This window comes from Megalobrama amblycephala, linkage group LG1 (genome assembly GCF_018812025.1).
Source record: "Megalobrama amblycephala isolate DHTTF-2021 linkage group LG1, ASM1881202v1, whole genome shotgun sequence".
Taxonomy (NCBI): Eukaryota; Metazoa; Chordata; class Actinopteri; order Cypriniformes; family Xenocyprididae; genus Megalobrama; species Megalobrama amblycephala.
The window spans coordinates 47,671,144-47,694,488 of NC_063044.1; the positions used below are offsets into that span (position 1 = coordinate 47,671,144).

The 23,345-nt window shown below is 38.5% G+C and overlaps 2 protein-coding genes across 2 annotated transcripts; both read right to left on the bottom strand.

Moving 5' to 3' along the window:
- Positions 1-2,202: 2,202 nt before the first annotated feature.
- Positions 2,203-10,483, bottom strand: LOC125272481 (alpha-2-macroglobulin-like). The gene is given in 27 exon segments (XM_048197320.1): positions 2,203-2,301; positions 2,386-2,491; positions 2,577-2,660; positions 2,749-2,830; positions 2,939-3,060; positions 3,130-3,351; positions 3,424-3,608; positions 3,686-3,848; positions 3,930-4,004; positions 4,089-4,245; positions 4,331-4,406; positions 5,930-6,106; positions 6,207-6,290; positions 6,382-6,433; positions 6,605-6,726; positions 6,857-6,980; positions 7,062-7,287; positions 7,391-7,559; positions 7,793-7,883; positions 7,972-8,097; positions 8,301-8,450; positions 8,528-8,579; positions 8,581-8,738; positions 8,818-9,042; positions 9,110-9,277; positions 9,352-9,461; positions 9,552-10,483. Coding segments are annotated over 27 exon segments (3,471 nt in total). The 5' UTR covers positions 9,676-10,483; the 3' UTR covers positions 2,203-2,260.
- LOC125272486 (caspase recruitment domain-containing protein 11-like) lies at positions 10,484-23,196 on the bottom strand. Its single transcript, XM_048197331.1, has 10 exons — positions 22,714-23,196; positions 22,427-22,583; positions 21,106-21,229; positions 18,794-19,034; positions 17,803-17,869; positions 17,606-17,708; positions 17,333-17,491; positions 12,479-12,585; positions 12,206-12,321; positions 10,484-11,855 (listed from the first exon to the last, which is right to left on the bottom strand). Exons 1-10 carry the CDS (start codon positions 22,866-22,868, stop codon positions 11,651-11,653), a joined length of 1,434 nt encoding a protein of 477 aa, XP_048053288.1. The 5' UTR covers positions 22,869-23,196; the 3' UTR covers positions 10,484-11,650.
- Between the last annotated feature and the right edge of the window lie 149 nt (positions 23,197-23,345).

The following is a 23,345-nucleotide window of genomic DNA, read 5'->3' on the forward strand; positions in this document are numbered from 1 at the left end:
TGAAGTAAAAGTTATTTCTATATTTTATTGTTTGGAGATCATTTGAAAAATGTGGATAACCAAACAGTTGTGGGGCACCATTGACTTCCTTACTGTGAAAGTCATCATGTTTGGTTACCCATATTCTTCAAAATATCTCCTTCTGTGTTCAACAGAAGAAAGAAACACATACAGGTTTGGAAAAACTTGAGGGTGAGTAAATGATGACAGGATTTTCATTTTTAGGTGACCGTTATGCTTTATTTTATTTATTTATTAAATGAAAAAGTAATGGAGATCTGTTGTATTTTCAAACTTCGAAGCATTGCTAATACAAGACATGTAGACATTTATAGACCATATTGATGTATTTTGTTCACTTCAGTTAGTTCCTTAAATTAAAAAGATCTTCAAAAAAAAGTCTTAAATGTACATTCATAAAACCTGCAGAAACTCTGCAAATACTTCATAATGTGAATCCTTAACATTTATTATATGATGATTTTTTAAAGTATTTTATGTTCATGTTTTATATCATTTTTACTATGAACTTTGTTGATGTAGTTGTTACAGCAGTAAACTTTAATCTTCAGACAACATGCCTAAAAATATTGACAGATATTTAGAGTTTGAGGCACAGCATGTGAACTGGATATACATGAGCTGCACTGTGTTATATCTGTGAAATGATTTATGACCTCTGACCTGGAGAACAACATGATGACCTTCACACGGTCAGTGTTGGGATTGACAGCTGTATTCAGGTGCTAAAATATATCTGATATTAATGATTGATCTGTGAGCCATGTGTGATGTCTTTATCTTTTTAGTTAAAACACATTCCAGGACATGTGCAACCACATCGAGGCCCATAAGAGTATTTCCGTGTACGTTTTAAATGAATGCTTACTTTTCTTTTCTGATTTCCTTTCAGTAAATTCACTTTTTTAAAAATTTTTTATTCATGAAACTGAAAGTGTAATCCTCAGACTTTATTAAAACAGTAAAATCTGTGGCTTTGACTCATTTTATACTCATAATATAAAAAATAATGTATTCACCTTTATGTCACAGTCATTCCAAACCCCCAAGCCAGAGTTTTTACACTCTCTTATCTATTATATATCTATTCCATAGAATGACAAGACAGCTTTGTGTCATGTGGACTGGACTTTAGTTTCATGACCGTTAAGAACGTATGTTCAATATAGTGTGAATATGGGTAGTATGAATGAAAATCAGACATATCTGCCATGTTGTTACGGTCACATGACCTGCCAGCATCAGTTGCGTTGCTTTACTGCCATTCATAAATCCTTTCCCATGGCCTCATGGGATAGTAAAGGGTCCATCGAATGCGCACTTCAGAATCTTGCAGGGAGTACATCCAGGTACTTTTTGCCTAGTTTTTCAAATACAATGAATTCAAACATCCTGTTTTGCCGTTTTTAATTTTCCCGTATAGTAGGGAAGTATTTGATTTCGAATGCACCATTGGAAAATGGCAGTTCAGCTATAACCCTAATCAAACACACCTGAACCAAATAATTTGTGTTCAGGGTCACTTAAGGGGTTGAAGCCAGAAATTGAAGTCTTCAAAACTATTTGCCATGTACACCAGAAAAGACTGGAGAAATTAAAAGTATTATGAGGACCAAAAAGAAAAATTTGACCCCCTTCCCAACTCCTCCAAATGTTTAAGATAAACCGCTTTGATGTTTAGAATGTAGATGTAATGCAGCAGACATATTTTAGCTGAAATTGAGCAATAATTGCTGTAAAATGCAATGTTCAATATAACATTGTATTAGACTGAAGAGATTTCAGATATTGTTTGAGTCACATTCAAAAATGCTTAGTGTATATTTAAAATTAAATAAGGAAACAAGGTTAGGAAAGCCTTTTGAATTCATTCCTCAAATACCTAAAATACCATTTGTAACCTTCCATTATTTACAGCTTACTTAAAAAAAAAAAAAAGCCTTAAAAAGAACAAAAACAATTGACATACCAATCTATGAAAATTGTAGTAATATGGGAGCATTTCAAATAACCCAAATAGTGAAAGTGATTGAAGTAAAAGTTAATAGCCAATGACCAATTGATCTGCATTTCAGCCATGTTGTAAGGAACTGAAGTCACAAACTCATGAACACTGCGAAAGTTTGAGACTTCCATCTTAGAATAAACTTTAATCCACAAACAGGCAACACAAAAATCACGGATTGTTTAAAAACAAGTTTTATTTGATTCATGTTTTGTGGCCAGTACTACAGCACAATCATGGACAGGGGGATGCGTAGGTCGTCTCAAACTGATCACCTGAAAGAGGACAAGAAATTAACTTGAGCATACAGGCGATTCTACAGGAAATTCAGCCAGACGGATGAGTCTGTGATGGTATACTTGTCTGATAGTAGTCATAAACGTTGATGACCGCTGGCTTGAGATTTTTCACTGCAAGAACCTGATTCAGTCGTAGAGTGTAAGTTATGGGGAATTGTTTGAGAACCTGCAAAACAGAAAAGATCAACAGCAGCACATATACCACACTCAAGATGGCAGCTAGTGAATATACCCAGTGTACAAAGTCTCACCTCTTTCAGATAAACTAGAACACGATCATCTTCAGCATCAACCCGCTCCACTAGCGGGGCAAACGATTTGGGTGGAGATCCAAGCTGATGAACATGCACAATGACATGCATGATTACATCTGAACGAGCTTCAAGAATCTTGGGATTTTACAAGACATCCTAACATACAAACCAGTGACGTATCTGCCGTGAAGCCAGACAGGAGTTTAGTGTCCACGATAACCATGTTAGTACTTTCTTTTGGACCATTGTAACTGAATGAAGGGGAATAAAGAGGTTTAGTCAATAGGGACAAGAAAGCAACTTTCAGAGCAGTAGAGCCATAAACATGAGCTGATTTTAAGAGTCAAATCTGTTCTTACTTCACGGTGAAGTTCAACATGAGATTGGCTCCAAGCGGTCGGCAGTCTCCCTTCACCTTTGCTTCGACACTCAGTGCTCTGACAACTTTAATAGGTGTCGGGATGTTGTAGAAACATGCGATCTATGATCGCAAAGTAAAACAGAATTAGGACGTGCAACAAACAGAAATGGAGGGGGTGAAGATACAGACCTGCACAGACACACAGGAGGACCCTGATGCTTTAACACTATATTTGCCAGTAATGTTCTTCAGCGGCTTCTCCTGATACAGCAGCCTGTTGTCCCGATTCACGGTGAAGCTATAAGACTCTCCTCCTGCCACCGAGGACTGTACAGTAACAGTACTGGAGCCATCCACACTGAACACTTTAGCAGCATACACAGACAGGGCATGAAGAGCCACCACAGTGTCCTAAATACAAGCACCAGATTAAAAACTCCACTCATATAAATGATTGAGGTCATGTTTGGTGGTCAGAGGTACCTGGGTGGAGGTGAAGCCTCCATAGGGATTCTGCTGGGTCACGAGCCAGTTGACAGTGCGGTTAGCATAGCTCAGAGTTGCAGTCGTGAGAGGCTGTTTAGTGAGAACCGCTAGCAGCACATAAGAGCTGATCTCCACCGCCAGAGTATCACCAGATGAAGTCCGAGACCAATGGAGCTTTGAACCTGAAGACAATACGGAGGGCAGAAAGTTGATGTCAAAGAACCTGATGAAGCAACATCAAGAGGCTGGTAAAGTTCACCTTCAGAAATGGCATTATCGTTTAAGGAGGTTAAAAGCTGTGATTGAGTGCTGGTCTCCCCAGCAAGACTGAAGGTGTAGGCCAGCAGAGCTGTAACGTAAGTGTTTCTTAAGTTCCCAACGACAGGCCTCAAGCATGACAGAGCGTTGGTGATGACAGGATCCTGAAAACCAAAGCAAGCGTCAAGATTACAGTCAGAACAAGGTCATCTGCAAGGAGTTCATACAATTACTGGAGTTTTTACCGTGGTGGGGACACCTAGTTCAAGCAGTGATGCAATGATGTAGGCAGTCATGGTGACATTATCATCAACTCCACCCTAAATCACCAGTATATAAAAGTTTAGAACAGTCTCAGCCTTTTAATACATTGTTATGGACCATTTGAAGAAATATGTGACCACCTTCATTTCATAGTGGTACAAAGTTCCCTGCTGCATGAAACAGCCATCTGAACCCTGCTTGCTGATCAACCAATCCTTTGCGCTCTGCAGGACATTCGGATCAATGAAGATAAATTGCCTCGCTAGACCAAAAGTCCTCAGGACAAAGGCGGTCAACCTGGTCATGGAGAAGTGGTCACAAACTGAACTTACAAACCGCTGGTGCCACCACAGACTACACACAACAGAACTGTCATACTCACCATGTATTTGATTCATCAAAACCAAATGTGCTATATGAACCATCATTGTGCTTGTAGTTCAGTTGTCCTTGGTATCCTGTTCAGGTAAAAAAAAAAAAAAAAAAAAAAAAACACAAGAAATTAGACATGCTCCACTGGTAAGAACTGAACGTCCTTAGAACTTAGCATTCAGTTTAAAAAATAAATTTTATTAATTTCTAAAGCACACTTCAAAACAGGTTGCAACCAAAGTGCTGTACATTCTCCTTATAGTGGACTTCAGTGGTCTCTCCAAATGGTTGAAGATCATTGCAGCTTCAAAACGATACCAGAAGAGGAATAAGAGTCTTATCTAGCGAAACATCATTTTTGAAGATGTAAATGTATATGCTTTATAAACAAGTGATCGCCTTGCACATGCTTAGGCTTTCCCTATTAGGGAAGGCGTAGGACATACAGCGTAAGATTTGTGTTTATAAAGCATATACAATTATAGACAATGACAGATGGTTTCTCTAGATAAGACCATTATTCCTCATCTGGTATTGTTTAAAGTAGGGCTGGGCGATATATCGCATGCGATTGTCACGCGCATTTCGTCAATAAAGCTGGTTCCCTGATTACCGCTAAATCGGCATCACCTGCTTTCAAATGGAGTGGCATTTAATAGACAGAGCCGTAGATCACTTACAAGCTACGCAATATCGCGTTCATTATCGCAGATGAATCGCCTTCGATAATGAACGTGATATTGCGTGGGTTGTCAGTGAACTACGGCTCAGTTTATTAAATGCCGCTCCATTTGAAAGCAGGTGATGGCGATTTAGCGGCAATCAGGGAACCGGCTTTACTGACGAAATGCGCGTGACAATCGCATGCGATATATCGCCCAGCCCTAGTTTAAAGCCCTTTGAAGCTGCACTGAAACCAATTTTGACCTTCAACTGTTTGGTGCCCATTGAAGTCCACTATAAGAGGAGAATAATCCTGGAATGTTTTCATCAAAAACCTTAATTTCTTTTTGACCGAAGAAAGACAGACATGAACATCTTGGATGACATGGGGGTGAGTAAATTATCAGGAACAATTTTGAAAGGGAACTAATCCTTTAAGACAAAGAATACATACGAGTTCTTAAAGCACATTTAAAATGTAGAAACAGAAGTGGAAGATCTAGTATTGAAAGGCAGACTGTTCCAGAGTTGAGAAGCAGCCACAGAGAAAGCCCGGTCACCATTAGTTTTATAACATGAGTGAAGAACAGAAAGAAATTGATTGGCTGAGCGCAAGGATCTTGAGGCACTGTATGGGACAAGATCATGTATATACTGGACCAGCAAGTCCATGCAAAGCTTTTTAAAAAAAAAAAAAAAAAAAAAAAAAAAAAAAAAAAAAAAAAAAAACACCTTAAAAGCAATCCGGGACATAACCGGTAGCCAGTGGAGAGAGGGATGCACAGGAGTAATGTGTTGATGCATTTTAGTGCCAGTCAGTAGCCTGGCTGCCACGTTTTGAACAGTTTGCAGTCGATGGACAGTTTAATTAAACCCAGGTATAGAGTATTACAGTAGTCCAACTCTGAAGTAATAAAAGCATGAATAAATTGATTGTCATCCACACCTCTCTGAAGGTAGCCCATGGCTCTCTCTCGGATGGCTGCAGTGAGCTGCACTGTCACTTCCAGGTACTGCAGAATGTAAATATTGGGAGCAAGAACACCCATATTCTGTTCTCCGCAGCCATACGGCATCCGTAATAACCTATCCAGATTCTTCAGTGCACGACCTAATAGGTCTCCTATGAGGGGAAGACAAACAAGAGGTCAAGCCAAAAACCTACATCAGAAGCCCAAGTTATTCTGGTGAATGTCAGTGTTTGCTTCAATGAACCCCTTTACCAAGGACTGAAACGGAGCATTTGGCTGATCCCTGGATCATGTTTGTTGGAAATGTCAGAGTCACGTCTTCAGAAAGAACATTTCCTGCAGACCGAACAGAAGAGCATTGAGCATCGGCTAATGTTTGGCTGTACAGAGAGAGAATGTGTTTGGGAATCACTGATTGCAAACAAACCCTTTGGACACAGTAACCAATTCTGGGTGTTTGTTCTCTCAACTCCTTCAGGCTACATTTAAAAAAAAAAAAAAAAAAAAAAAAAAAAAAAAAAACACACACACACACACACACACACACACAACAACCACACATCCCATCAGTAAAAAGCACAATGCACTACATTATCCATAAATATGGTGAACACACAAATTCAAACTCAAGGTGGCTGTTTAACACTCACCAGGACAAGTAGACTTTGAGTGACTACATCAACACATCCCCTTGTTGGCACGGTCACAACCTCATTGCCACACAGAGTCTGGGATTGTTCAGCTGAAGCATTGACCGTCACATTGACAGCTCCTACAATGACAGAGGTAGCGAGTTAGAATACGTGATAAAGCATTTTAGTTGTGATCGTGATTATTGTGCAGCCCTATAGGGAGTAACACCTCAAACATTTCAAATTAGAGACAGACGGCCAAAAACTGACCGAGAACAGAAGCTGCGAAACCCCATTTAAAGGTTTTTCTCCCATTGGCACAGAGACAGGATGAATAAGGATCATTCAATGGTTTTAGAGTAAAGGCCGATGACTGAGCTGGAGTTACTCGAATCTGCCGAAGAACAACAGTGCACATTAAGCAAAGACAGGGATCTTCTGTATAAACTGTAGATCCATTATAAATATAACATACCATGATGCATTTGGACAGATAGCTGAAGACCGTGGCCTTCAGCTCAAAAGACTCCCCACGGACGATGGAGTACGGCAGGGAGAGCTCTAGGAAGAAGGGCTGGAAGACGGTCAGCCGAGCAGGAGGAGCGAGACCAAAACCTTTGGAGGACAGACAGAACGCCTCCGTCTCCCATGTGGTGATGGTGTCAGGAACCTTGAGGGGAACTTGTGTGGATCCAGTAGCTCTGAGGAACATACCAGAAAAGTACAAGTTAGGTAAAAGGGGATAGGAGAGAATTGTGGCTTTAGATGGTGTCAACTGCAGAAATAAAGACATGCTTCACTAACCCCACTTCAGCAAGTTGCCAGATCCACGTTTCTGGAAAGTAAGTCCTGACGGTCACATCATAGGTGGCGCTGCTATCACTACTTTCTGCTACTGGAGCAGGTTCCAGAGCAGGGGGCATTGCAGGGGCCATGGCAGCCTCTGCAAATGGCTGTACTCCCCCATAGTACACTGAAGCAAAAAGACATCAAGACTAGAATTTCTTGCTTTGTAGCTTCAGAACTAAAATGCATGCAAAAAGGATCAACAATCCCTCATTGCATTTATATTTGCATACTTAAATCCTCCACCACAACACTAAACAACTTGGAGAACAAACAGGAAAAACCTTAAGTTCACCAAGTCATTTTCATAGGAAAGAGAAAACAAAAAAACAAAAACAAAGTCCAACTGTGTAGACCTACTGGGGAAGTGTCGAAAATATGTCAGGTCTTTGTACGTCAGGCAGACAGGTTCGCGTACATTCAGATTTGTTGCAAGCTTCATCCCCACACTCTGCCAGAGCAACAAGACAAAAACAGATGAAAATGTAATCAAGGAGCCTGTTGGATTCAGTGACTACATGGTCATGAATGTTTTCTACCATGAAACTTGTATAGGCATGATCTGTAGGAACAGCTCGACGGAGTCGAAACCTCAGGCACTCCTGTTCATCCTCAACGCCGTATGGATAACCTGATGACAATCGCACAGGTTGCATGTCGAACACCTAGGTTCATAAAATACAGTTAGTCACGTAAAAAGTTTAATATAAATGCACTACCACTTTGTCCGTTACGGTCACATTGATACAATTATGGTTTTAAATGGAATGGCCACATAAGAGATTTGCCCTTTATATCCACCAGCAGGAGACTCAAATCCTGAAGTTATACCTGGATGTCAAATCAAGTGCAACAATAAAACTGGTACCATTTCAGCACTCAGACGTCTTCCTGGCTCCATGATCTGGATGCTCTGATCTACAGCACTGAGGCCACACAGAGATCCTGCTTGAGCAGAAACGGTCAACACGTTTCCCTCACCAGGAACAGCTGTAGCAGGAGAGAACTTCAGAGACACCTAGAACAAGGACCAACACATGCTGTAGGACACGTCACCATTCCCCACTTGAAGCCAAAAGATAGTGCACATCATACCTTGTTTTGGAAACACTTTTCAGTGTTAAAAGATGCAGTACCAACAACTACACTCACTGGGCAGAACGCAGTAGACCAGAATCTGCACCGCTGGAGCCATGTCAACACTGACAGACAGCTGGAATGACACGGAGCCACTCGTGACTTTATTAGAAGCCCTCGCTGTGACTGTCTGAAATCCATGGAGGACGATCACTCCTCTGGACAAGACCTGACAGAAGACAGAAAACCCAGTGCATTAAGTGTGCCACACAGATCAGAACAGTCAGAATGTTTTGATGTCTACTCACCATATAGATGATGTCAGCATTGTAGTTGCCAGTTTCTCCAACAAAAGAATATTTGACCGTCACTGGAAGCGCAGCACCACATTTCAACGGCTGCTCAAGATTCACTATAGTCAGTTCACTGAATGTTCGGCTGTCAGGAGTAGCAGATCGGCGCTGAACAAACCTCATATCGGTACTGTAGTATGGCGATTTATAATTGTAATTATCCGCTGGAGTTGCACTTGCCTGTGGAAACAACGAATGGAATTGAATTCTTGCTAGAGAAATCACCATTTAAAATAACAAAACATACCCTCAGATTCAGATCAGCTTCAATATTAGAAGTATTGAGAGAGAACGTGGCCAGACCATTCTGGTTTGCGGTCAGATTTAGCAGCAGTTCATAAGGCCACCTGTTAACATCCAGGAGATATAACGCTTTGTTCGCAATTGGAGTCCCATTGAAAAAAGATGCTAAGATCTGTTGGGAAAAGAAAAAGGTGAGGAAAGGGAACCATTGTGAAGGCTACTGCAGCAGGAGGAACTTTTACTTGCCTTTCCATTAATCATTGAGCCAGGTTCAAAATACTCCGGGAGCTCCACAAATGTGACCTTTCCGACTTCAAACGTAATGTACACATTTGTGAATTTTGACACAATTACATCTGGGAGGAAAGAGAAACAGCACTAACATGAAGACACACCAAATAAACTTGCAGACATGAGTCACTGGTTCAAAAAAGCCAATAGCTCACCTGTTCCCTCCTCAGTGAGGTTAAGGTTAACAAGAAACAAATCTTGCATGAAATTCTCAAATTTGGTGTTGAAAAACACTGATGTCCTAAAGGTAAGGGAGGCGCCAGTGTTGTGCCAGTTCATACCTAAAGAGAACTAGCTCAAAGTTCAGTTCACACAGATGATAATGAACTAGTTCATGTTCATAGTTCTTTTTTTTTTTAAATGAACTAAGTTCACATATCTAAAAATGAACTAGTTCACGTTCATTTGTTAAATTCTTTTTAAGATAGGCCACTATCTTACTCAATAGAACCTCTTTACCATCCATTACCAGCTGCAAATCACTGCAACTCCAAAACTAATCAAAATTATTGTACCAATAAACAAGAGACAATTATTATAGCCAGGAGAAAAATAATATTTACCCCTTAAATAATGTGTAATCATGATATGTAGAAATTGGAAAAAACAAGGTGCAGTCAAGGTATACTGTATGTTCAGTGAAACTTTTATTTAGCCAGCATGAACCAAATTACAGGACTTAAAAATAAGGTATATTCAGGTTCATGGGGAAAAGATCAGTCTACTGACAAAAATCCAGCATATTCTGAACGGCAGTAACTATGTAAACCAGACCAAAGTAGTCATGTACTGTAATGTAAACTTAGCTTGGGCTTACCCTGCTTAATGTGCAATACTCAACCAACACATTTTCACACCTTCAAAAGGAAGTAAACAGTGAACAGCAGGTCCTTTACTAAATGCAGTGAGCTTAACTTGGGTGGGTGTGCTTGGCGGCGGTCCTCTCTTCGTTAATGATTTCTTGCGTTCATCATTCAGTCGCAGATATTTGCCAAGATAGCTCGGATGGCGTAACTCGATGTGTCGTTTCAAATTTGAACTCGATGTGGCTGACGTACGTACTTGTTTGTTTAGTCCCGGTGGCACAGTTTGCACAAAAACGTGAGGTTTTTTCCGTCTGAGTCTTCCTTTGTTTGTACATAAAACTCTGCTAAGTGCTCTTCAAAACTGGCTTCAGCTGTAGCTAAGTTTGAATCACGTTAACTAGTACTAGCACTAGTCATGATGCTGCACCATCAAGGTGTTTGCTGTAAACAGTCGTGTCGTAAAACCTGAGTTTTCAAATGAGCGTGAACGTGAACTGCGCATGCTGCTCATTCCTGCCAGAGTGAGCGCCGCTCTCGTTCACGTTCATTGAATGAAAAGTGACTCGTTCAGTTCAGCGTTCGGCGAAAATATGAACGCGTTCAGTGAACGTCGTTCATTGAACGCGTTCATGCACAACACTGCTAAGGTCTAGTGATAGCGAGAAGAAGCCTCGTGAAGCATTGAAGCTTTTCAGCCAAGTGGTTCACAAAAGGGTTCATTTCTCAAGGCTTCATTTGCTCACAATACCACCTGGTGGTCAAAGAGTGTAAAACAAGCAGATACATTACAGATGACCTGATGTGATCTGATACAATGTATTTTGCACCAGTTAAGGCTTAGAAATAACGGTGAAGAAAAATCAATTTCCACATAGACTAATCTATTTATATGAATAATGTGTGTAAATATATTATTTGGTCATAATAGGCAGGAGGGGCGATATTATTATTCTAAAACCACACATTTTGAAAGAATCCCATGGGTTTATATATCTGTCAAAATGTCGCACCAAGATTCAAACCGCTTCCTGAACCAGTCTGGCAGAAGCGAGGCTTCGGATGTCATCAATGACATCATTGGTATAAAGCGATGATGTCATCAATGACGTCATTGGTCTAAAACGATACAAGCCTCGATATGTGCTTCACTGAAAGCTTCCGGGATTTCTCGACATGCTTCGAAGCGTCGGCACAGAACATAACGTCACTACTAAGGCCTAATCCTGCCTTAATCTAAGCCCTGTCAGTGAAACCAGGCATAAGACTTCCAGCTCTGATTTAAGACCTTTCTAGGCTTTCATTTGTGGAAATTAGCTCTTTAAAGACCCACAGAAACCCTGCTTTGAGGCATAACTAGGTGGTCTGTAATGATAACCACTATATAACCATCATTAACCATTCGCCCCATAACCAAGCCTAAACAACAGTAAGTGTGAAACGATGCGGCTCTACTGGACGCGCTCCTGCTCCAGCCACACCACGGCCCTCTGCTGGATCAGAATGGTGCTGCGTATGATGGCGAGCAGCTCGTCTGTGCAGCTCCATGTGTTCGGCTCCACCGTACTGAACATCAGAGGAAGAGTCTCCAGCTGCAGCTCCTCCATCTGACAGGCCTCCATCAGGTCCTCCTCTCTGTGCCCTGACAACAGCTTCCTGACACACACACAAGCGTTTCATTGGGCTTTGCCTGATATCAAGAGCTGATGTAACTAGATCATCTTTATCCACTGACCATTATTCATCTATCAGGCCTTCAAACTTTAGAGCTTTGTCAAAACTTTCAAAACAAAGCTTTGTGAAACATTCAGAGTTTTAATGTGCCAATATTTGTATTTCTAGTTAAATGTTACAGTTATATGAATTTCAACTGATTGTAATTCTAATTTATTACAATCCCATTTCAATTGCAATTCCACATCATGTTTGCTACATTAATTCAAATTCAGGAATTGAAGTAGACATTTTCAGTTTAATTCCCAATGCATATAGATACAGATGCGCACCTGAACTTGCGGCCCTTCTTGTCTTTGGGTTTGATGTAGATGATGATGGGATAGATGCTCTGCTTCAGGAGATTCTCCACATGATTCAAGCCCAGCTGAAGCAGACAGTGTTTGTCCTGAACACACACACAGACAGAGTATAACACCCCTGACAGCAACATAATGTCGGCACAGATCTGGCCCAAATCTGGTCCGCGTGTAATCCACATGTACCGAATCTGGGCCACACTATGTTGCTGTATGGGACAGTGGTGACTCTGTGTTAATGTTTACCTGGTTAATGACCTCTTGAATACCCTGTAGTTTGATTCCCAGTGGTTGATCTGAAGAGTCTAAGAGGAACACACTTTTATCCTGATGCACACAACCCTCCAGCAGCTCTGCACACAATAATAATAGTAATAATAAATATGGCTGCGAGCAGCAATTATCGGTTTTCAAGGTATTCAAAAGGTATTGTTTTAATTAGCAAGCCTGTAACCATCTCCATCATAGATGGAAAAGGTCATTTACAGCAAATATACAGCAAACTATCGAGGTTGAGCCAAAAACCTAGGACTAGTTCGCCAAAGTTGGTTTTTGAAATCTCCAATATTTAATGAATGATTGGGTGGACAGCAGCAGTCCTAGAGGAAAAGCTGCTCAGAAGGAGGAGTTCTACCATGTGGTACAAACGTTGTAGGCGTGCGCGATGCACAATTTTTTACAAAAGTGAAAAACACGAAGGTGCCCCCCAATGGCCAATTTCTTTCGAATTTCTCACAGGCCTCTTGGGCCGTGAGTCGAACAGGTCCAATGAGTTTCGTTCCGATCGGACTCCGTTAACCTTGTCTGATAGCTGCTCAAACTTCAGTGGTTTTTCGAGATGTGTCAATGTCCTCATAGACAGTCATGGCACCTCAGATGAAGACATTGCACACCAATTTTCAAGTCAATCGGACTAACGGTGAAGTATTTATAGCCGTTTTCTTGTTTTTTTCCAGTTATAGCACCACCAAGAGGCCAGTCGCCGCATCCTTTTTCACACGACCACAGAATGAGCTCTTACATAGGTGTGCCAAATTTGGTGAAAATATCTCATGTTCACGAGTTATAGCCATTTTAGTAAAAGTGGCTCTGGCCACTTTGAATGTTTTGGGAGCCCTTAGGGACCCAGAATCGAAATTTCAACTTTTTTTTTTTTTTTTAATAACTATTTACAATCAGACTCCAGAGAATGGTGCTGCACTTGTTTGATTCTGATTGGGTCAAAAACCTAGGCCTAATTCGCAAAAGCAGGTTTTTCAAAAAATCCAAAATACCTGAAAATTTCACCAGGGTGACGATCAAATCTGAGAATTTCAATGATATAAGAACACAGATGTTATGAGCCATTTCGTACTTTTGACCGCTGTAACGCCCCCGTCAGGCCAATCGGCATGAGCCTTGGTGACGTTGTAGACGGTATGAGTACTACCAGCCCTCAAAGTTTCAAGTCTCTACAACTTGCCGTTTGGTCTGCCTGATCACTTTTAGGGAAGAATGCTGATCCTTGGAGGATCTAACAATTACAATAGGGTTTCAATGCTACATTCTTGTACCCCTATTAATAAAAATAATAGTGGGAAAAATAACATTTATTAAAAAGTATTATGTATAATCCATAAAATGGCAAAATATAGGGTTCAAGCACTTTAAGGCCTTTAAGCACATGCGTCAAAAGCTGTAATGTTTTATTTAGCAAGCCTGTAACCACCTAGATCACAGATGGAAAAGGCCATTTACAGCTAAAACAGTCGATTTACTAAGGAAATATGTTTTATAAATGTACATAAGCTTTTTACAGTTATCGAGGTTGAGCCAAAAACCGAGGACTAATTCGCAAAAGTAGGATTTTGAAATAATCTTCAATATTTAACGAACGATTCGAAGGACAGAGGCAGGCAAAATGGGGAGTTCTTCCATATGTTACCAATGATGTAGGCGTGTGCAAAAAAAAAAAAAATCGTGTGATACACAATCCTTTACGCACGTGAAAAATACGAAGGCGCCCCCTGGTGGCTGATTTCTTTTGAAATTCTCGTTTTTCTGTATATTTTTATTTTATAGTGCCAGTCACCGCATCCTTTGTCATGTGACCACAGACTAAGCCCGTACATAGGTACAATACTACATGCTTGAACCCCTAATAATAATAATAATTATGTATATTCCATAAAATGTATAATAAATGCCTGACATTTTTAATACAAAAAACAAAAAACAAACATAGAATAAAATGTTAAAAACAAATTATTTTTAAAAGACGAAGTAAATACCAGCTGTAAACGCAGGAGCAGTGCTATTTTAGTATCATTGATACTATACTATTATAGCATATAATAACTTTTTATTAATATTTTGAATTCTTTTTTATTTTTATATTTTGAGTTTTCATTTTAAGTTTAGTTTAAGTTTTAGTAATATTAAAGTATTTTTAATAATATTTAGTATTTATTCATATTTTGAATGAGTATTTTTTCCATATTTCATTTTAATTTTAGTTTGTGTTGTCATTTTTAGTAATAGTATTATAGTATAATCAGGGTATCTTCCGTTCATTCATGTTTTGATTTGATATTGAAATCAGAACAATTAGAAAACCGCACTTTTTTTCGTTTTTCATTTTCAAAATGAAAACGAAAAAACAAAAAATTGGCTTGATTTTTCTTTTTTCGTTCTGGGGTTGGAAACAAATAGGCAGTTTGAATATTCGATCTCTACATGTGGGCGGGAATGAAACGCCTCTTTCCGCTGATTGGTCAACCAGACGTCAAACCACGTCGTCATCAGTTGTTCATCGGTTCAGATCAACAGAATAAAAGTCCCTCGTTCTACAGCTGTACGGATTCTTAACGCGTTTATTCTACATTTTATCTCTTTCTCATCAAATAGCCAGACTAGTGAATGTTGACACAAATCGTTCTGATGCAGAGTCAGGGCTTAATTCTGTGTAGACATTAATTCATCACGTGAAATATTAGTTTATCTCATAAATATTAATTTACTTTGAAGCTGCACACAACTACCCCCAGCCTACAACTTTGATACATTGAGTGTAGAAATGTCTTTTGTTTTAGACAACATGGGATGGAATTGAAATGATAGATAGGCTATGAATATATATATCATGTGTGTGTGTGTGTATTTTGTGTGTACAGTCACAGCACATCTATTATGCCTATTCTATTTTGATTTTTTTTTTTTTTTTTTCATAGAGAAGAGTAGGACATGTCAAATGTCAAATATTATTAAAAGTTATCCTTCTGTTTCATATATGTATATAGGCAACATGCTATTTTTTTCCTTTTCTAAGAGCTATAACTTTTGTTTAAGGCAATATTCTCTAAGGCAATATTCGACATTAATTTCATAATCCAATTATCGTTTCATTTTGTCATTTAAAATTTTCTGTATTCAAAATGATGTTTAAAACATTAATATGATTACATTATGCAATTGTAATTCCTACACATATACTGCCCTCTCTGAGCAATCTAACAACTCATAAATCTAAAAGCAACTTCAGGTGGTGCTTCTTTGACACCTCTGCAAGCCTCTGGTTGATACTGATTTAATTGGTAACAACCTATAGCATCATATTATTCTAATTTAATTGACTAAATTTAATAACTTAACATAAAAGAAAGCATACATATTTAATAAGATTAGGAAAAAATCCCCAAATCCCCTGAAAATCAATTAAATCAATTACAGTTAATTTCTGACACAGACAGATGACAATAAATAGGCTATAAAAATACTCTTTATCTCATTATTGTTAGTGTTATTTCAGGGTTTTGATATATAGCCTAATATTGATAAAGTATAATTGATATCTTCTTAAGAGAGCACTATAATGGTTATTTTTTAACACTGTTTTAACATTTTTCCCTTTATTTATTTTACTTTTTTTAAATGTGTGATAAGCCTATTTCAAATTGGCATAAACGAGTTCACCTCCGTCATCAAATCATCCAATTCGCATTTTAAGTCCATCTCTCAATAGCACCGCTTTGATGAACTAAAATAACATGTAATATATTTTCATATCTGTCATATTTCAAATTCATCCCATGTCCAAAACTCAGGGTGTTGTCTACAACAAAAGTTATGACTGCTGCATATTTACATCGGCTACTGATTTGCACTTTTTAATTCAATGTGTGCCTATACATTCGCTGGCCAGTGCGTTGAGCAGCTTCGCTAGATTTTTATAGTTGGTCACTTCAATAAAACAGGCAGTGTGCTAAAGTTGTAGAATGGGGGTAATTGTGTGCAGCAGCAAAGTAAATTAATATGTCAATAGAACGAGATAAAATGTAGAATAAACGCGTTAAGAATCCGTACAGCTGTAGAACGAGGGACTTTTATTCTGTTGATCTGAACCGATGAACAACTGATGACGACATGGTTTGACGTCTCGTTGACCAATCAGCGGAAAGAGGCGTTTCATTCCCGCCCACATGTAGAGATCGAATATTCAAACTGCTTATTTGTTTCCAACCCCAGAACAAAAAAGAAAAATCAAGCCAATTTTTTGTTTTTTCGTTTTCATTTTAAAAATGAAAAACGAAAAAAGGTGCGGTTTTCTCATTTTTCTGATTTCAATATCAAATCAAAACATGAATGAACGGAAGATACCCTGATTTAGCATATATTATGATTTTGAATTAGTTTTTATATTTTCCACTTTTATTTTCATTTGTAGTAATTTTGTTTTTGTCAATTTTAGCTGTTTGTTGTCATTTAAGTAGTAGTATTATAATATTTATTAATATTTTGAATTACATTTTATTTATATTTTCCATTTTCATTTTAAGTTTTAGTTATTTTGATGTTTTTGTCATTTTAGTAGTTTTTGCAAAGTTTTGTAAACTTTGTCATTTTAGTAGTTTTTTTTTTTTTATGTATGTGGTTTTTTATTTCATATTTAGTTTAGTTTATTACATCACGTTTAACTTATTTTATGTCAGCTAGTTCCCAAAGCAACATTTTCATTCATATTTATATATTTTGTGTTATTTCAGTTAGAAAAAGTAACATGGTTTTAGTTTTATTTAACGCCAATAACTCTTAGTTTAGTTCATGCTGAGATTGTGGCTGTACCTGGATGGCAGGTGTTGAAGTCCAGACCGGATTCTGCCGGCTGCAGCAGCCGCTCGATGATCCCGCGTGACAGCAGAGACGGAGAGAAAATCACCGGCCGTTTGCTGGAGACACGAACCATCTGAACCAGACTGAATGGGATCAGCTGCTCCTCATGACCTAAACATACACAAATATATATACACATATACAAACACGCACTCAGTACTACTGATAGCTTGTGTTCCTTACATTCTGTCTAATTGGTTGAACGTATAAGTGGGCGGGGCTTACGGTTGCTGAGTGTGTAGAGCACCTGATTGGATGAGCCAATCGCACGATAGTTTGAAGCGACCGCTTTAATCAGCCGAATGCGCTCGGGGCTTTTCTTACAGAACTGAGAACAGACACAGAGAATACAGCTCAAGATCTGTGATAGAGAGACAGACAGAGAGAAAAAGACAGACAGGTATCTAAAGACAGACCATCACCTTCTTCCTGCATTGATTCTGTTCAAGCGCCATCGTACGAAGTCTCACCAACAGCAGCTGCTGAGCCCTGAACGAGAAACACACCTGTTCAGTCCTGACATCAGACATTTAACAAAGAAATTCAACATTACACCAAAAAAAAAATTTTTCTCTTTTTTTTCCACAGTTCAAATATCTAAACTTTCTGTAATCAAGATACATTTACTAGAGAAGCAAAATGGCAAAATAAGAAGTCTCGTTTTCAAGTTGATCAAAATGAAGCGAGTTTATGATTAAAATTAGAATTAAGTTTCTTTTTGGCAGATATTTGTTCTTGTTTTAATCATAAACTCCAGGACACGACACGAGTTTGAAAGCAGTCAAAATTGCATAACCTGACACAGTGACTATCATAACCCGGCATTAGACAAACCGATCGTTTCGCCTCATAAAACCTCAATATATCGTCAAGAGCCAAATCTTTTTGTGTCTTTGTTATCTGCTTTTTTTTTTTTTTTACTTTCAAGGTGACGTCAGCCTATTGACTTGTATGTTATGAATCACCAAGGTGTTTGAGATATCAACTAAAAATGCTTTGTAAATTAACCAGCAAATTTACATTTTAATGGGTGAACTAGGCCCTTTAATATCCAAGTCATTTTCAACTGTACATGATAAATGTATCTTGATTCTAAGAAATGGATTTGTAAAGGAAAACAAGATCAGAATATAAAGCAAGCAGCAACTTACGGGGTCAAGCTGAATAAGGGCACGAAAAGAACAATATTTGCGGACATGTCCTGATCACTGAGGTTAGGAAAAAGCTGTTTTTTTTTTCCAGCTGATGAACAATAAAACACATTAATGTCCACATCCGTTAATGTGGAAGCTAATATAGTTATCTTTATAATCATTGTTCTTGGTGTGAACAGGTCTTTATGGTCTGAAGAGTTAAAAGTATTTTGTTTGAATTCTTTATAATATTTCAATGTTAAGTGTGTTTTTTGTGTACCTGTTGTAGTTGGGCACGGCTCCAGCCTGCAGCGGCGCCCCCGTGTGTTTGTCCACGCGAACGCAGCGCCACTGATATTTGCCATTATAACGCGTGTCGGTGACGTGCAGCACATCGTCACAGCGGGCACTGAGACACGGCGGGTCGCCATGGGAACTGAGGTCAAGGTTCACGCGCACATAAAACGAGTCAGCGCCGGTGAAGGATGGAGACGAGAGTTCAGCAATTAAACGAGAGTAACCTGAAACGAGGGAGGGAAAGAAAATTAATGAATCAGATAATAATCTAAACTGATCTAAATAAACTAGAATCTTATGACATTTCTGATCTCGCTCTTTAATTATTTTTGTATATATATTAATGTAAAAAAATGCATTACGCTACTTGTTTCACAATAAACTTATATAAATATTCTTAAAGCAAATGAAAAAATCAGTCACAGCAAAAAACACAATCATAATGAGATACATTTTTTGCAATCACATTAATATCTCACACAGTTTTGCTTGAATCTTGTTTAAGGATGTTTAGGAGTTTTAACTGGAGAACTAAACAGCAACATCACTACTAAAAGTGATTTTCTTCCTCAGTTTTTTGGTCTTGTTTTCCAGAATGAAGAGAAACTAATCAAAAATATAGCTGCGAGCAACAATTATTGGGGTTCAAGCACTTTAAGGCCTTTAAGCACATGCATAAAAAGGTATAATGTTTTTATTTAGCAAGCCTGTAACCACCTAGATCACAAAGACCATTTACAGCTAAAGCAGTCAATTTACTAAGGAAATATATGTTTTATAAACGTACATAAGGACTAATTCGCAAAAGTAGGATTTTGAAATAAGGACAGAGGCAGTCCAAGAGGCAAAGTTGTTCAAAATGAGGAGTTCTACTTTATGGTATCAATGACGTGGGTGTGTGCAAAAAAAAAAAAAATCGTGTGATATACAATCCTTTACGCACATGAAAAACACGAAGGCGCCCCCTGGTGGCTGATTTCTTTTGAATTTCTCACAGGCCTCTAGGGCCGTGAGTCAAACAGGCCCAGCGAGTTTCATTCCAATCGGCCTCCGTTAACCTTATCTGACTGCTGCTCAAACTTCATTGGCTGATGGCGGACATGTTTTTCGAGATATGTGAATATCCTCGTAGACCGCAAGCCAGTTTTCAAGTCAATCTGACTGGCCGTTGCATAGCTATAGCTATTTTTGTGTTTTTTATTTTATAGTGCCACCAACTGGCCAGTCACCACATCTTTTGTCATGTGACCACAGACTAAGCCTGCACATACATGTACTGAGTTTAGTGAAAATATCTCAGTCCGTTCAAGAGGGATAGCCGTTTTAGTAAAAAAAGGCCATGCGCACTTTGAATTTTTTGGCGTCCCGTCGCAGACGTGAATCTAAATTTCAACTTTTTTTCATAATTACTGACAATCAGACTCCAGAGAATCTTTCTGCACTGGTTTGTTACCGATCCAGCGAAAAAACCTTTCGGACTAGTTCACAAAAGTAGGTTTTTGGGAAAATTTTGCCAGGGTGACGATCAAATCTGAGGATTCCAACGATATAATGCTGACTTCACGTACTCTCGGAATCATCGTAAATATGAGTTTCCTAGGTAAAAATTGCAAATGAACGCCCTCCCATTTCGAAACGTGAATGCAATGAGCTCGTAATCACGATTTCAGAAGTGGAAATTATCAAATTTCTGACAGAACGTGAAGGCAGCATAAGACACTTGAGCCTGTGAGTCAGGAGTTAAGAGCCATTTTGTACTTTTGACCGCTGTAGCGCCCCCATCAGGCTGATCGGGGCGAGCCTTGGTGACGCTGTAGACAGTGTGAGTACTACCAAGCCCTCAAAGTTTCAAGTCTCTACGACTTATGGTTTGGTCTGCCTGATCACTTTTAGGGAAGAATGCTAATCCTTGGGAATTCAAACCATTACAATAGGGTTTCAGCTCGACATGTTTGAATCACTAATAAAGTGAGTTTATGCTTAAAACAAGATCAAATATCTGCCAAATGGGGTCAGAAAAATTATCTTATTTGCCCTTTGAATTAAGTTGATTTTTCTGACTGCATTCTGACAGATATTTGTTCCTGCTTTAAGCATAAACTCACTTCATTTTGATCAATTTCAACACTTCATATATTAGGTTTTGTCATTTTGCAGCTCTAGTAAATGCATCTTGATTTAAGAAGGTTTATATATTTGTGCTGGAAAACAAGACACAAACAGTGAGTGAAAACATCACTTAGTGTCGTGAACTACAGAAGGTGGTGTTTCAGTTAGTGGTTGTTTGTCTCTCACCCTCCTGGTTGACTGTGTGTTTGAGTGCGTTCGGTTCGGTCCACCACCGCAGCGAGAAATGAGCCACTTCAGCCGTACACTGACTGAGACGAACACGACCCTCGGCCAACGACACCTGATCCAACTGACACACGCAACAGAACAAGCAGTAAAATGATTAATTACATTAAACAAGCGGTCCTGTAAAAGGGCGGGGCTTAGACATCATCTCTGATTGGTCAGGTGCAATGAGTTCAAAAAATAAACCTCCTATTTGAGATTTTCACTGTGAATTTTTAATTTAATATCTATTAGTCATCTGTCATTATTTAGGTCTAAATTAGTCTCCAAACCAGAATTATTGTCACATGATAATTTTTTTCATCTCAGGATGGACAAATCACAGTTTAACACATTTATTTTTGAGAATAGACATAAAAAAGCACTATCCAAACTAAAATTATTATAAATCAAGAATGTTTTAGAGTACAAACCTAAGTTTGGTCTTGTTTTAAAGAAGACACCCAGCCGATTATGGCTGAAGGGAAAGCACTTGAAAAATTTAAGTTCGAAAGAGTTATTTTCAAAAAATGTTCTATAAATCAAATGTAAATTTTTTATATAAAATTTATATTTTATCAAATATATTTTACTCTAGAATTGCTATCAAATGAGAGCCATATGTCTAACCAAGTTGAAGTTGATATCACAAAAATTTAAGTTCCCATGAGATTTTGTGTAGGCGCTGTACCAAAAATTGCCACCGGGTGTCACCGACATTCTACTGAATTTTTTGTAATGCATTCTTCTGTTACAAATTGATAGATTTCTGTCCAAATATCACTTCTATCACAAAACAGCTGGCAAATATGGAACAGTGAGTCTCAGAACTTTCCGACGATATGTGTTTTTTCAAGATTACAAAAGGTTTTGACTATAAAGTAGCTAAAATAAATATTGTAATATGAAACCTGACACCACCCACTAGGGGAGGAGCTTGCCAAAAAAAATTAAAGTACCGTTTCCATGGTAAGTCAACATCCAGGCCGAATCTTAAGTTTGTAAACTTTCGAATGATACCTAATTTACGATGATTACTAAAATATGTGATATGAACAAAAGGCAATAAATAAAAAGAGTGCCACTTAAGGTGTAAAAGTATTTTATAATGATTATTATGGTGTGTTTCCATATGTTCCTCAGGTACCAACTCTCTAAAAATACATATTTGAAAGATTTTCCAGCATGCAAATGTGAAGGTTTTTTTTATTTTTTTTTTAAATCGCTCATGAGCCATTGGAGTGACTTCCTGTCTGACAGGAAGCAGTTTTCAGTCTCTCACCTCCAGCAGTTCACTGCCCTCCTTCAGACCGCATCGCTTCGCAGGAGACTCCGCCCTCACCGTCTGGACGAACACGCCTGTCCGGTTGCCCCCGACAATAGTGATGTCATCGGCCAGACTGATGCTTTTGGGCAAAGAGGAGAGCGCCGGAGCCAAACTGAGAAAAGAATGACACGCAAATAAAGAGAGGAAAGTTTAGTGTTCACTGGTGCAACTGAACCCTGATTCAGATCAGACGAATCTAGTGTGAAAGCAGCCTGTTCCCAGTGATGATGAAGAGCTCGTACCGTGGTGAGGATGAGGATGACGATGATGAAGGTTTGATCGGGAGGGTCGGCATCACATTGATGATGTCAGGAGGAAAGAGTTGAGATGGCAGGGAACTCCACGAACTCAACAGACACGAGTCTGAATCTTCTACAACACACACACACACACACATTACTAACGTCTAAATTACAAACTTCACGTCCACATAATCATGAAAAAGACAAACATGAGATGAAAGAGACACATAGACAGTAGAGAAGTGAATCATCACTAGCCTCAAGATTCAAATTGATTCAAAAGGTAAAGATTTGGTTTCAAAATAATTGTCAAAGCATCATCATGCAACTTTTCCTCAATTATTTTACAAATTAATACACAATAGGGGTTAGCTTTGTCAAAATACCAAAATTTCAGTAGCCAGAACACCAAAAATGTCCAAAACGGCCATTGAACACTTATTTTTACTACTAATAATTATTTATGCAATTTAAAATAATCCACAAAAATTAATAATTAAAACAATTAGTAAGTCAATTTTATTTCTAAAACACATTTAAACTTTTACACTGACCAAAATGTTGCACAAAAGACACATTATATATATATATATATATATATATATATATATATATATATATATATATATATA

Coding starts and splice junctions, on each gene's coding strand:
- LOC125272486 (XM_048197331.1), bottom strand. CDS start 22,868: ATGTGTGTGTGTGTGTGTGTTGTAGAAGATTCAGACTCGTGTCTGTTG. Junction 17,870..18,793: donor GCCGTGCCCAACTACAACAG/GTACACAAAAAA, acceptor TTTCTCGTTCAG/GGCTCAGCAGCTGCTGTTGG. Junction 17,492..17,605: donor GCTCTACACACTCAGCAACC/GTAAGCCCCGCC, acceptor GTGTATGTTTAG/GTCATGAGGAGCAGCTGATC.